General features: G+C 36.7%; 2 protein-coding genes across 3 annotated transcripts in view; one reads left to right on the forward strand and one right to left on the reverse strand.

Moving 5' to 3' along the window:
- Window positions 1–626: 626 nt before the first annotated feature.
- Window positions 627–1,646, reverse strand: LOC109065263 (28S ribosomal protein S33, mitochondrial-like). The gene is made up of 3 exons (XM_019082261.2): window positions 1,466–1,646; window positions 1,034–1,248; window positions 627–944 (listed from the first exon to the last, which is right to left on the reverse strand). The coding sequence occupies exons 2-3, from the start codon at window positions 1,246–1,248 to the stop codon at window positions 839–841; spliced, it is 321 nt and encodes a 106-aa protein (XP_018937806.1). The 5' UTR covers window positions 1,466–1,646; the 3' UTR covers window positions 627–838.
- A 2,698-nt stretch (window positions 1,647–4,344) lies between these two features.
- The window catches only part of LOC109064259 (transmembrane protein 178B), a 93,571-nt gene continuing 83,696 nt past the window's right edge, over window positions 4,345–14,219 (forward strand). Inside the window, exons 1-2 of one of the 2 annotated variants that reach the window (XM_042721894.1) lie at window positions 4,345–4,666; window positions 9,402–10,034. In XM_042721894.1, the coding sequence (XP_042577828.1) occupies window positions 9,653–10,034 (382 nt within the window). In that variant the 5' untranslated portion in view covers window positions 4,345–4,666; window positions 9,402–9,652. Of the gene's footprint in view, window positions 4,667–9,159; window positions 10,035–14,219 lie in introns of those variants that run through there. The other variant, XM_042721896.1, reaches the window with a different exon arrangement.

Genomic DNA, 14,219 nt, shown 5'->3' on the forward strand with positions numbered 1-14,219 from the left:
CTTTCAATATTGCTAGAATAAAGCATAAATTTCTCAAAATACTTTAGTAATCCAGTACAGTTATTCAAGAACTTTACACTCTTGCAGACGACTGATGCTCAAAAAACAAAAACAAAAAAAAAATTTAATAAGTTAGACAATTCTGCAAAATAGACCGTGGAAGAGGAGCCCAATCTGGCGCACAAGAAATTATAGACCCTCTTGCACCTATCATTGGAACATATTTAAGATGCCTTTTTATCATATTAGGGAAAAACTGACCGGATATGGGTAGGTTTATGGAATAGTATGTCTCCCACAATCAAAATTGTTGCTACATAAATGCATAATTTCTTACATGATGTATCCTGACTGACTTATTTCCATTATGACTCCATTACAATATGATGTGTATTGATTTGTTGGCACAAATGTAACAATGTGAATTATTTCTTGAATGTATACCAAGCTTTGGCCTAAGGGTTTATGTGCTCTTTCAGTGTATTCTTAGGAAAACAAATCTAAGAGGTGTTGGTGAGGTATTCTGAGGATGTCCTAGCATTGTAAACTGGCTAAATACTTCAGAAAATCATAATGAGAATCATGTCAAACCATGTCAAGGTATTGCCAAATGAAGATGCAAAATGTACAAAAATGAACATTTAATTTCCATCACAGACACCAAAGGTGAATTCAGCATTTGTGTTTTTGTTTCACCATCATCTCTGCTAAAAGAACATATCACCACAGTCATAACCATGTCCTATTGTCCATACAGGTACTACTTGTGTACAGAGCTTCTTCATCGGATTCTCCATTCATAATGTCCTTTCATAAATAGTAGATGAAATGTGCTGGTCTACTTCTTCTTCGCAGCTCTCTTCCCTTCTCCCTTCTTGGGTTTTCCTTTACCCCGCAGTTTCCTCAAGCGCCTCATTTCCTCTTTGAAATCCTGGTGCTCATCCCTAAAACAATACCAAAAAACCCTTAACTGTAAAAACAGAAGAATTTGAAGATCAGATGTTCACAGGTAACTATAAGCAGCAGAGCTTACCTGAAAAGCCCCATGAATCTGAGCTTCTGAGTCATTGAATAGTAGATCTTGTGTGGGGGATACCAGTCATACACTTCTTTTCTCTGGGCCAGCGGGGGTTCTTTAAACAACTCTACCACTTTCATAGATTTGGAGTCTGTGTGACGGGCCACATCTCCAAATATCCGGGCGCTCAGGCGGGCCATGCGTAGGGCATAGCTAGACAGACCAGCCATCTAACAGAGTATACACAGATACATACAGCAGAATGCACAGAATGATAATGTCTTATGTCTATGAATGCTTTAATGGAAATAATAGAAATAAAAATATTTAAAAATATACTACTTTAATATCTTTAAAAGACAGTTGAGCATTGTATTAAAGAATCTGCAGTTGCTTTGTGTATATATCTATGTTAGCAGATAATAGGTCTAAAACTTGTATTCTTACCCTTTCAAAAATCCCGAAAGAAGCAGTCGATTCTTTATTATAAAGGCATGTGGACAGACATGAAGTACTGACAAAATATATTCAGTAACTATTCTGAATATTCGTTTATGGTTAGCTGACAGTTCAACCTTCATACGTTCAAACACACACACTGGAGAACGTGAATGGCGCGCATGCGCGTAGCGGGTCAAGCGCTTCCCCTATCAGTCTCTCAGGTCCTTAAAATAACAGTAAAGTGATGTTTAATAGGTCAAGCACTGTGCGTTTTTCACACTTCAAATTTCTCAAGGTTAAATTTGATGAAAAAAATTAACGAGAAGAGCCTTTTGTTATAATACGACTTACTTGTGCTACAGATTTCTTTCTTTTTTGTACACACTACTGCTTAAAGGACCTGGCCATAGACTACAATTCTCAATTATAAAATAAAAAGGATTTCGTGTAGGCAGTCAGTTATTTGTGACTTAAGCTTTACAGCGTTAAAAATCTGATATTGTGATATATCCTCACCATAGACAGTAAAAGAAATGGACACAGCGACCCCAATGAAACCCAACTCATACACCATAGACAGTAAAAGAAATGGACACAGCGACCCCATTGAAACTCAATTGAGACAAGTGAAGCCCGTTTTTTAGCGATTTTTAGAACTTCCGTTTCTGACGCGCAGACTCAAACTAAGCTTGATGACGTCAGCAACCTGTCTGACAGATGTAAACCTTCTAGTAGCTGTGCGTGCAAACTGCCATCGTTAATCTTGCAGAGATGGCGAGCCTGAGCGGGGAGTTCTTTGGCGTGAGTGAGCAGGAGTAAGTATTCTGATTAATTATTTTGTATAGTATTTTAAAATGTAACGCCAGTACGCCATATCTCTTGACGTCTCCCCGATTGTCTCCGAGCTTCTCCTCCTGTCTGTACGGTAATTTCTCTATTGTGCGACAGAGAGTCGAGTGGTTATGAAATCGTTAGCCTATTTTTACAAAAAACTGTTTCTCTACGGGGCCATAATGTAACATAGAAGGTAATGGAGCCCTTTATTCGTGTATCTTTAGAAATAAATAATGGACAAATGGAGTCTTTAAAACGCCTCATATGTAAAGTTATTCGCTGTCAAAGTGACGCAAAAATGAATGGGAGTCAATGGGATGCTAACGCAAGTGAAGTTCTGCTACAAGATGGCGGCACGCGGCCGACTTCAACTCCCTGTGCGAGCATTTGCAAACAGTGCATCACAGGAAGTCGTACGCCTGTGTAATCATTCCGTGTGCGAGTATTTGCCAAGATTAGAGTTCTGTCTAAGTCTGTGTGTGCTGTAATGATTTAATCATTAGAATAACTTGGTGGATAACTTTATATAATAATGTATACCTATTTATTTAAATTGAACATTAATGTTAACAGTTTCGTTATTAAATTTCTTAATTAAACCGAAAACCCAGGTATTGAGCATGTGATTATTGGACAATTCAGTAAAAAAAAAAGACTTCTTTGAGCGCTATTCTTCTTCTTCTATTTATTCTCATATAAAACGTTTTAAAACAGCCCTATAAGGGCTGCGTGACGAACATTAGATTTGTTCTGATATCTTTGTACACTAGATGGCGATATATGCATTAAAGAAATTGTAAAAAGGAGGAACGCACACATAGCCTATGATATAAATAAATTGATGGACAGCTCTCTGGATTAGCACGACAATCACGTTTTTCTTTTCCTTCCAGAGGATGTATCTATTAACACAATTCTGAGGACAAAAAAGGAACAAGATAACACATCCTCGAAAAGCACAAGACAAATTGCCTTGTGTATATCGGCTGCATTTTTAGATTACATTGTTCATTTTCACTGTTAGCTGCAAATAAGTTTCAAACAAACTTTGCTTCCCTTTAAAATGTAATTAAAATTTAGCTGTCAAGCTGTCATTCATACTGTCCCAAAGACAATAACAGTCCAACAAAATTCAATAAAGAAAAGACATCTCGGAATGCGCCATAAGAGTCAATCCAATGCATCCAAGTCAATATTATGCGGTTTCAGTCAAATTATGTCACATTCAAGATTTCAGTTTGTCAGTAGTAGCCTTTGCCTAAAATATGGCATAAAGATCCACTTTATTTCCACTGTTCCTCAATTCTGATCAACTATGAGACAAATAGGCCTACCTGACATTATTTTCACTTGGATACTGACTTTTAAATAAAACTTATAAAATATTGTTTCATATATAATTATTTATCACTCTGCAGTGCAAATAATGCTATATTCTCTATTGCTTATTGCATTTTTCATATTTAGTAAGAAAAGAGTCTGGTAAAAACATTTACATTTAAGAAATGGGCTGCTGATTGTTGCTGTTTCATTATACTGAACTGAATCTTTAATAATGTGTAACCTCATATACATCAGTCTCATACACACACACACACACACACACAAATATGTGAAGTAGCCTACATGAGTATCCCTACATTATCTGAAGGCTGTGTGGGCAACCCAGTAAAACAGAAAAGGCTTACAATGGTCTCACTCACACATATGCCACAGCTCTCATTCATTATTCAACAATATACCTGACTGCTGTTGGTTCTGGACAGTGCATAGTGGTTTGAAATAACAAACCTTTATGAGTAAGAAGGTTTGTTTTGGGTCTGATGTGGTATCATTTTATAGCTCTGATAATGCAGAATGACAAAATGAAGGATTCTGAAAGCTTTGATTATTTATTCATGAAAGACACCGGTTTCCTTCAGTATGTGTAAATCTGAGAGAGAATGCCAGCAAGGCAACTCCAGTTACAGTTCGACACGGAACCAAGAACAGTAGTGCGACTCCTTTAAGAAGCCGCTTTAATAAACAATGAACATCTCATATTGACAGCATGACATCACCGCTGTTTTTCCCAGACAGAGGCACCATGCACGGAGGATGCTGGGACCATATTGTCCGAGGAGGATGCACCATCCGCCAAATGTTCTAATAGCAATACACTCATTTAAACGTGAAGCGTATGAGGTGCGGCGTCGTTGAACGGTTTGATATTTCCAGCGTATAGCGTTTATAAATGTGTATCGCTGTGTGTTAAATAGGATTATTTGGCAGTGCTTATCCTGTATAGGCAAACGTACAGTGACTGCAGACACAAAATGGGCTGTATGTGCATTACTGGAGTGGAGTGAACCCGTTTTATTTGCTTTAATTGGGGTGAGTACAGAATTTAATTTACTTTATCAGACCAGTTAGAAACGGGGCCCGCGGGTTTTCCAACAATGGATGCTATAAGAGCATAGCTGTAGCCTACATTATTATTTTTCACATTCCTTCACAGGAATGATTTACTGTTTTGATAGGCTAACGCAATTTAAACTGAATTGAATTGGTTGAAAGAACAGATGTCGAGTCATCTTAATAGGCTACATTTTCTCTTGAACAGTCAGCAATTTGATAAATGTTCATGCATCCTCTAAAGAGAGTGTATGAGAAAATAAACCTGACTGCGATTGTGAATTTCTATGAAACAGATATTTAACAAACCGGAAAGCAAAAATCTATAGTCTGACAGCGCCAGGTAGGCTAAATCTGATCGGAACCGTTTTCATTTATTCAATACCAGAACCGAGTCATTTTCATCAAAACACCATAACCTAACCATTCTCAACAAACCCCATTAAATTAAACGATCCTTCAATAACTCCACCAAAATATGAATTATTCTTCCGCTAATGCGAACAGAAATTAAACAGCCAATTCCGACAGTTTCCAGCATTACTGGCATTCGCTATTTTTACCGAATCTACAGCGCGACCAACGTAGTCTGAGAACGACTCTTATGAGCCGGTTCTTTTTAGTGAATTAAAAAACGTTCAGGGCTGCGTTTCCCAATAGCTTGATAAACCTGAGAAGTTTGTAAAAACGATCGTACGACTGATCTTAATATTACGGTCTGTTTCCCAAAAGCATAGTAACCTAAGTAGCACTTGGAAATCATCGTAGATCTACGAGTGCTCTGGAGTAATCGCAAAGTCCTAAGTGCATCGTAAGAAGACAGATTTATGCGGTCACCTGCGGGACAATCGGCAGATTACACCTTTAACTTTATTAAAGTGTGCTTTATTCATGTGATTATAATATCAAGTTTTGATTGTACTTTATGTTACACTTTATTAATCGTTTTTTTTTGTATTAATTTATAAATGAAATAATTAAAAAGGGCAGAAAAAATAGAAATGCACATCTAAATTGAATGACTGAGCAAAAAAAAAAAAAAATATATATATATATAAAAGAAGTAGACTGGGGGGTGGGATAAACATAAACATAAAAAAACACAAAAAAAAAAATATAAACTAATATACTAATATATATATATATATATATATATATATATATATATATATATATAAATATATATATATATATATATATATATATATATATATATGTATTGATCTTAGAGTTTAAGAATATATATATATATATATATATATATATATATATATATATATATATATATATATATATTAGTGCTGTCAAATGATTAATCATGATTAATCGCATCTAAAATAAAAGTTTTTGTTTACATAATATGTGTACTGTGTTTGTTTATTAATATATATATACACATATACAGTATATATATATATTTACATATATATATATATATATATTATATTTTATATTATATATAAATATATTTAATATAAAAACAAAACATATTTTTCTTAAATATATACATGCATGTGTTTGTATTTATAGATACATAGTAAATATACACAGTACACACATATATTATGTAAACAAAAACTTTTATTTTGGATGCGATTAATCGCGATTAATCATTTGACAGCGCTAATATATATATTCTTAAGTAAAATATTATATGTATAAATGTTATAATATCAAATAATATAATATAATGTAATATAAGAGTTGTCTGGAACACAGCATCAGGTTAACATTTCAATAAACGAGCGTGATTACGAGCCATTCTGTAAGGTGACATTTCAGCACTTGACAGACGGACAGCGACTCCTCTAAGTAGCACTAAAAGCACGGCTACGTGCGATTGCGTTAAAGGCACAATATGTACGTTTTTTTATTTAAATATCCAAAAACCACTAGAACAGTGTACTTACATTATCCCAAATGTTTTGAATAATGTTTAAATCCAGAGAAATAAGCAATTTTAACTAGTGACACGGACCGTGTCCATATTGTGTCGCTTGCCAATGACGGCATACACCCTCATTTGTTTTGTAGAAAACATGGAAACACCAAAGACTCTTTAATATGTTATGCGTTTTATCAGACAGGTGACAACCGCACATAGTAGCGTTGTAACAGAACTTTCAAATGTATCTAGTATGATAAAACAGCGCTGATTTACATTCTCATGACTTTAAGGACCGGAAGCAGTCGACTGTGGCATAATAAAAGCTCCGCTGCTTTCGAGCCGTGTCACACTCGTTCAGCGGCCTCGTTTCGCTTCGACAGCTTTCAGCCTCATCCTGCTTCATACTACAATGTTATTAAATCATTAGTTCATCCATGATTTCTGCCCAAGTCCTGTCGGGTTGCATCGGCTGTGGGGGTGAAGACCACAACTCCCATGATTCCACACTTAGTCGTTATCAAATTACGCCTTTGTTTCTTTGTTTTGAATATGCGCACCCTAGTGGCGAAAATTTACATATTGTGCCTTTAAGTGCATTTTTGGGAAACGCACGTGGAACAATAACGAACAATCGTAAAATGACTCATAGAAAACGCTCTTAAACTCTAAGATCAATCGTTATCGAGAAACGCAGCGTAGTCCAACTCCCGAACAAATGACTCTTAGCTGGTTCTTTTAAGTGAATTGGTAATCAGTCTAATCCAGGGCCGTACACACCGGGACGAATATCGGCGCGCGTTTTTTCCAGCGTTTTTCAACGCGTTTTTTTGTGTTCACACCCAAGCGATTTTCGTCGCTGACGATGAGTTCATTTTAAATTATGCAAAAGCTATTCCCTGACATTAGATGGCGCTTAATGTAAAAACAGAAATACTAGAAATACTAGTTCTCTTTTATCAAGATTTTTGTAATCGCTGTCGCGTTTGTCATATAGTTCTTTGTGTTCCGACACCAACGAGACCAGCAACTCTACATTCATCTTGCCTTGCATCTTCTTCGTCTATTTCTTCCCGGCAGTGTAGACGCGACTTGGCGTATATCTTCTTCGCCGTTACGTATGTGTGCTCAGCAAGACAGTTTTGTGTTTGAGCGCCCCCAAGTTGTGTTTTTACTGTAACTTCAGAAGCTCCAGACACGTGTGCAAAAGCGCCATTCTCATTGGTCGTATAGTTTTTGGACGCGGTGCGTCAAACCAAAAAAACGAACCCGAGGCGTTTTTAAAAAATGACGCTTTTACGCGTGGCGTTTTTTCGCGTCGGTGTGTGCACACTCACATTGGCGCCCTTTGTTTAGTCACGAGGCGTTTAAACGTCGGCGAATATCGCGCGCGCGAAATTCATAACTCTTTTCAATATAACTAATCCGATTCCTGAATAATTGACTCTGTTCATTTTAAATTAATCAAAAGCTATTTAGAATCATTGGTCTGTTTCTTAAATATTTTTTTTTTATAGGTAGCCCATTTTTGAGGTTGTCTTAAGCAACATTGTCATTTGGCCTAGCGCAGTAAACTGATCGTAATTATGCAACAAACTACGAAAACTATTACGTTTTGTGCTATATATTTGTGTTGTGAATTTATAATGACGATAAATAGGCTACTAGCCTGGCAGTATTTGTAATTTTTTTGTGAATGTAAGGGATACATAAATTTCACATTGTTACTTTCGCCCATGCTCTCCCCTGTCGCCCAGTGATCGCAACAGAAAGCGCAGAACGTGATTTCGCCACAGCTGAAAAATTCACGCTCTGACTAAAGTCCCGTTCACATCACGAACGATAAAGACTATAGCGTCCACACCAGCGAACGATAGGCTATAGTCTATTCTGTTCTATGAGCGCACGCTCATCTGCCTAAATTCTCGAGCTCGTTATAGCAGGATTGATTCTGATTGACTGTCAATGTTTTTATTGAGATTTTGAATTTGTTATTAATTTCCTATTGTTAGTTTTTTTTATTCACAAGTGCAGGTAAGTGTAGGTAAAAATCGTATACAAATCTTTAAAATTTGTTAAGAACAAGAAGGCCTTAAGTTGACTTCTCTCTTGGATTTGTATCTAATTTAATTTAAAAAGCCAATTTTGTTGTATTTTATTTTAAAGCTTCTTTTCTTTGTATTTTTCTTTCTGGTTTAGTTTGGTTTATTTTGATGCTTAATATTTTTTCTGTTCTTGTACATGCTCACCCAAAGATGAATGTTGGAAATGAAATATATGATTTTGGACTTTGTTTGATTGTAAAGTTGATGCAATAAAAAATAAAAAACTTATTTTTTTTTTAATCGTTAATCAGCTGGAATTATTTTTTTTCTTAAAGTACAATGATATTATTTCTCTCTGCCTTTATCGTTATAGTTGTGGTGTGGACTCTGCTATTCTTTAATAGTGAGAACGATTTTTAGAGCTATATCTTTATCATAGTTAACGTCCTTGGTGTGAACATGCCTCAACTTTATCTTGTGAACAATCTTACTTTTGGTTACTGACGTGTTTGCAAACACAGCTGAAACGTAGGCTACGTTAGAATAGTTTGTACCCCCACATAAATTTTCTGGGAGGTTCAAACATTAATAATCCCCCGTGAATCGCGTCCTGTCTTTAATAGCCTACAGCAAGATAGACGCACGAACTCTGGGTGACGCAATGGTAGGCTACGCCTGGGCTATTTTGTAGAACTGTTTCGACTGAAACCCCATTTAAAGAGTGTTGTATCAGCTTTAATATAAACATTGGTTAAAAAAATCTTCCTCTGCCTTTTTTTGAAAGGCTTCATTGGTTCGAGGACTGGACTGAATCGTCTCGTCTGGTTTCATTCAGTGGTATTGGATGGGAAGGGCTACGGATGGACGTTAAATAAAGGCTTAAATATTTTCGGTCGAGCTCTCCAAAACAAATTCCACTGCACCGACTGACACCCGTTCTCTCTGTCCGCGCGCCCGGCGGGATGCGGCTGCGCGTCGAGGAGCTCTCCAAGCTGTTGTGGTGCTGACGCGGCTCTGAGCGAATGCGACGCGAGCATGGCTGCGGGGAAGTTGCTGCTCTACGCCGGTCTGTCTCTGTCCCTCTGCGCGCTCGGGATGCTGGCCGTGGCTATCTGCTCCGACCACTGGTACGAGACGGACGCCCGGAGGTACCGAGAGCGGTGCCGAAGTTTCTCCAGCCGCCGGAAAGACCCGGGCTTTATTTACATCCCCAACAATAGCCTCCCTTTGCGGGCGAGCCGCTCGCGCCTGGACCGCTGGGAGGAAAAGCTGCTGCTGGCGCGGAACAGACGGCAGCTGTTCGCCATGAGCGCCGCCGATGAGTGCAGCAGGCAGTATAACTCCACCAACATGGGGCTGTGGAGCAAATGCCATCGGCTTGGATTTGATCAAGATATCGAGGACCTCATTCGAAAAGGTAGGACAGAGATGTGCTGTTTCTATCAGTGTGCAATGCAGATTATAGTGCTTTTATGTCAGAAGAGTATTGGTATTCCTCAAAACATCTGGTTTAGGGTGACTCTGAACTTTAAGCTCCTTCAATTAATTCAGCCCAAACCACTATTTAATCTACCTTAGTTATGTTATCTATTTATTTATAGACTGTAAATAGAGATAGGCTAAACCAATAGTCTGTTTCACCGATATTTTTTCAGAGATTCACAATTTTCTACATATTGTAGGCCTATTTCAGATATATATAGATAGAAATATCATAGATATAATTATTTAACAATTTATGTAACAGTCTTTCATACTTGAGTTGTTAACAACAACATTTAATGGCACAACAACAATAATAATAAATATATTTATTTATTTATTTTATTATTAACTTAAATATTTGCCACTTAGCTTGATGGCTGTACTCTGTAACTTTGCTCCTTCACGTAAATATTTGTGCAACTGTGATATGTGCAAAACAGCAAATACCCTTGGACTGTTTTTGATTCCTTAATTCTACTGGATGAAAATCATATGGGGTATTACTCCTCTGTTTGTTTATGAAGGGTACATAAACTAAAGCCTTAAGCAATAAATCTTTGAAGAAATCTTCAAAGAAAGCGTGTCCTGTTTCTGTTACATAAAAATGTTGTTTATAAATTATTGCTTGACCCAAAGAATCTATATTATTATTATTATTATTATTATTATTATTATTATTATTATACTGGTTAATATATTCATTATGTATTCCACTAAAGTCTGAAAATACATATTATTATTGTCATTTCTTTAAAAGCAAAAACAAAATTTAAATTGGTTTTGTTGACTGGTTAATGGTCACTTAGAAAATTTATGAAAAATTATCAGCTGATCCCTTTTTTTTTCAAGCAATTTTGAGTTAAAATGTTTAAAATCTGCCACTTATGTACACCAAGTTAATCAAATATAACTGAATATTCATTTAAAATGCAACAGCAGCGATGGTGCCATTGTAATAATTGCATACTAAATTGTTTTCGGCCTTGTCATCTTTTTAACCATCTATAGCCAACAAATATAAACAGGCAGCCTAAAAGTCTGAAATCTTAGCACTATTCTTTTGCTACCCTTCAAGCACTTATATTATCATCAGGAACAGCATATCCAGTGCAATATTCCAGTGCAGTATTTAGTAAACCACTGGAACATTTTCATGCATAAACTCCAGACATACACAAACTAACATTAGCATTCACAACTGGAGGCCTGCGATAGACATTACAGCCCCATTCATGTGCACCGACATGAAAAATGGACAATGAATAAAATAGCAAGTTCAACACTCATGTGTTAGCAGGAGTGACGAATCCCCTGCATATAAGGTGCAAAGCCCTATGGCTAGTTTCACACTCTGGGCTTTATTATCTTCCACCAAACTAGGTTAATTTACTCCTCACTGGTTAGAGGCAAATGCGATGAATATATTAATAGCTACACACAAGGATGTCTATAAATAGTTCCTAAGCCCCAAACTGTGCTAGCCCAAACACCGAAGGCTGTGTTTCAGTCACAATTGGCCCAGAGTTGCTGAGAATCACACACTCTCCAGTTACACGCAAAACCTCTGTCTGCAAATGTGTGCATGTTCTGACAAAGCAGCAGCACAAAATGCCCTCTGAAATAAAAACAAGCTTATTTGAATTGTGTCACCTCCTCTGGTACCTGTGCCTAATGTGTGTGCGATTACGTAAGAGGGATTTTGTGGTGAAGAGGCGCCCCTGTAGTGCTGTGTGTTACATGAATGTGTGCAGTAGCAGCCGAATGTGTGTTGTACCATCAGCAAAAGCTTATTTAACTCTCTGGGGCACCTGCCAGCCACATACTGCGTGCTGATTTGGGATGGGGGTTGCATTGATAGAATAATGCAGTGTTATTCTACACCATCTCTGCCATTCACCTTGGGCAAGGGGTGACGATGCAAGTCACATTTTGCCTGTGTGTTTGAGATATAATGAAACATAAAAAACAATTTGTCATTAGCCAACCTGTACTGCTCAGATAAACAGCTGTTTCTTTATCTGCACATACTTTGTTTGGTAAATATTAGTCAATAGCCATGAATGTGTGAATCGTACCGTTACATATCTTTTTTATGATAATTTATATCATTATCTGGGATGCAAGCACATCGTTTTATAAAATGTGCTGACTGTGCTTATAATGGCATCGCCCATCTCTCAGAGGAAGCTTATTCTCGGTCTCTTCCAAGGATCTTCTCTTGGGAAAGAGAGAGGGAGGAATAGAATGATGTATGAGAGAGCAAAAGAAGTCATTCATTGGAAATGAAACATGCTCCATTTAATCTCACTATTCTATGTTTTGGAATTTAAATTAAAATACTTTCTTTGACTACAGCTTAATGAGCAATGATAACTATAAGCAAAGTCCTTTTAAGACAAGTCATGTCAGTTGGCGGCCATCTTTGAAACGCCTCTCGGGCATCCAAGGGCAACTCCTATCTCTTTGAATGGGGAAACATCAAATTCTATGAATAAAATGTTCACTAGGCTTGCAATTAAATTTCATATTTTAAATCACCAAAGAAATCTGATAACAACTGTGTCATAAATGTTGTTTATTTTGCTCAAATAGCGTTATAAAAAGCTTATTTTTTCAGGCTAGATCAGCCGGTGCGCATGCACAGTCCTGAGCGCACGTCTCATAACGCTGACTGTTTCTATAGCAACCGGACGCTTCTATTTTTTTATTTCTGAGTTTAACAATTAGCGATTGGCTCCTTCATTCTGAAGGCGGGGCTTCCTGTGATTGAGCGAGTGACATGTACGAGTTACATGTCTTGGGTAAGCCATTCGAAGGATGATTAAAATTTTTTTTTTTTTTTGATTTTTGTAGAAAACAACAACCAACAAAAAATGCACATCTAGACAATAATTGAACTGTTTTCCAAAAATATGACAAAAATATTATAAAATAAAAAATATTTAATATATTAAAGAACACATGTACAACTATTTTTACATGTAAAATGTACAACTGTTTTTTTAAAAACAGTTTTCACATATATTGTTGCATTTTTTAAATTTGAAATTAATCCAACAAATGTTTGAATACCTGGTCAACTAAAATATTATTTTTGTTCACTGAAATTATATATTTTAGTGTAAAACTGTGACTTAAAATTAAGTAACGTACAAATTGTTTAAATATTTAGTTTACATTTCATCAACTAAAATATCATTTTTGACAACTGAAATTAGATCAGACTGCATAAAAGTGACTAACATAAATGGGTATGACATGCAAAATTAAGAATATTTTCTTCTTCTTTAAAAAAAAAGAATAATAAAGTGAAGGAAAAAAAAGGACTAGCATTCCTATTCTCACAGCAGCTCAATAGCAGTTGCTCAGCTGTTGCAGGACCTCCGGAAATTTGCGATTTGTGTCAGTTGGTGTCAAAATGACTTCACCTTTACCAGTTGATTAGCACCATACTAGTATATTCCTTTTAGTGGTATCACTCTTAAATGTTCCACAATATAGCAACATATTACAACACAGAGGAAATGATTTATGTTAGTAGTTTGCAAGACAAATATATGCGCAACGAAAAGGGCAACCAGATATAGGAAATGATGCGAAAGATGGCGGCATCTGGATTTTGTGGAAAATTGAGAAAGTCTATCTGAGTGAGAGTGTAAGAGGAGGGTGAGATCATGCAAAAACAGCCAACCCATCTCATTGTCCACCATCTGTCCCTGCCTCCCAGCGGGACACCCATCAGGGATGATGAAGACATTTTAGACCTAGAACACAAAAAAAAAGGGATGAGAGAGATACTCAACCTCCCACCGTTAAAACAGGCAAACCTAACATTAGGAGGTTACCGTGGCATTGGGGATGCGAGGGAGTTAAAGAGAGCAAATACAAATGGACATCGAGAGAAAACACAACATGTATGCAGTTTACATCAATGACAGATTTCAGTGTTACCTTTGGATCTCATTTCGCATATTCACAATGTTATCCGGATGTTAAATCTCAACTTATTATAAGAAGGGCCCACCAAATCCATTCTCAGTGAGTGAAGACAAGGATTGGATTGTACTTGGGATCCCTTGTTTTCAGTGTTTAAATCGGATGCCATGAAAGGAAGAAG

Source organism: Cyprinus carpio, chromosome B4 (assembly GCF_018340385.1).
Source record: "Cyprinus carpio isolate SPL01 chromosome B4, ASM1834038v1, whole genome shotgun sequence".
In the NCBI taxonomy this organism is placed as follows: Eukaryota; Metazoa; Chordata; class Actinopteri; order Cypriniformes; family Cyprinidae; genus Cyprinus; species Cyprinus carpio.

Bases quoted from the DNA above. Each gene is read 5' to 3' on its own strand.
- LOC109065263 (XM_019082261.2), bottom strand. From the start codon at position 1,248: ATGGCTGGTCTGTCTAGCTATGCCCTACGCATGGCCCGCCTGAGCGCC. The intron at 945-1,033 runs GTAAGCTCTGCT...GTATTGTTTTAG, and splicing joins AGATTCATGGGGCTTTTCAG to GGATGAGCACCAGGATTTCA.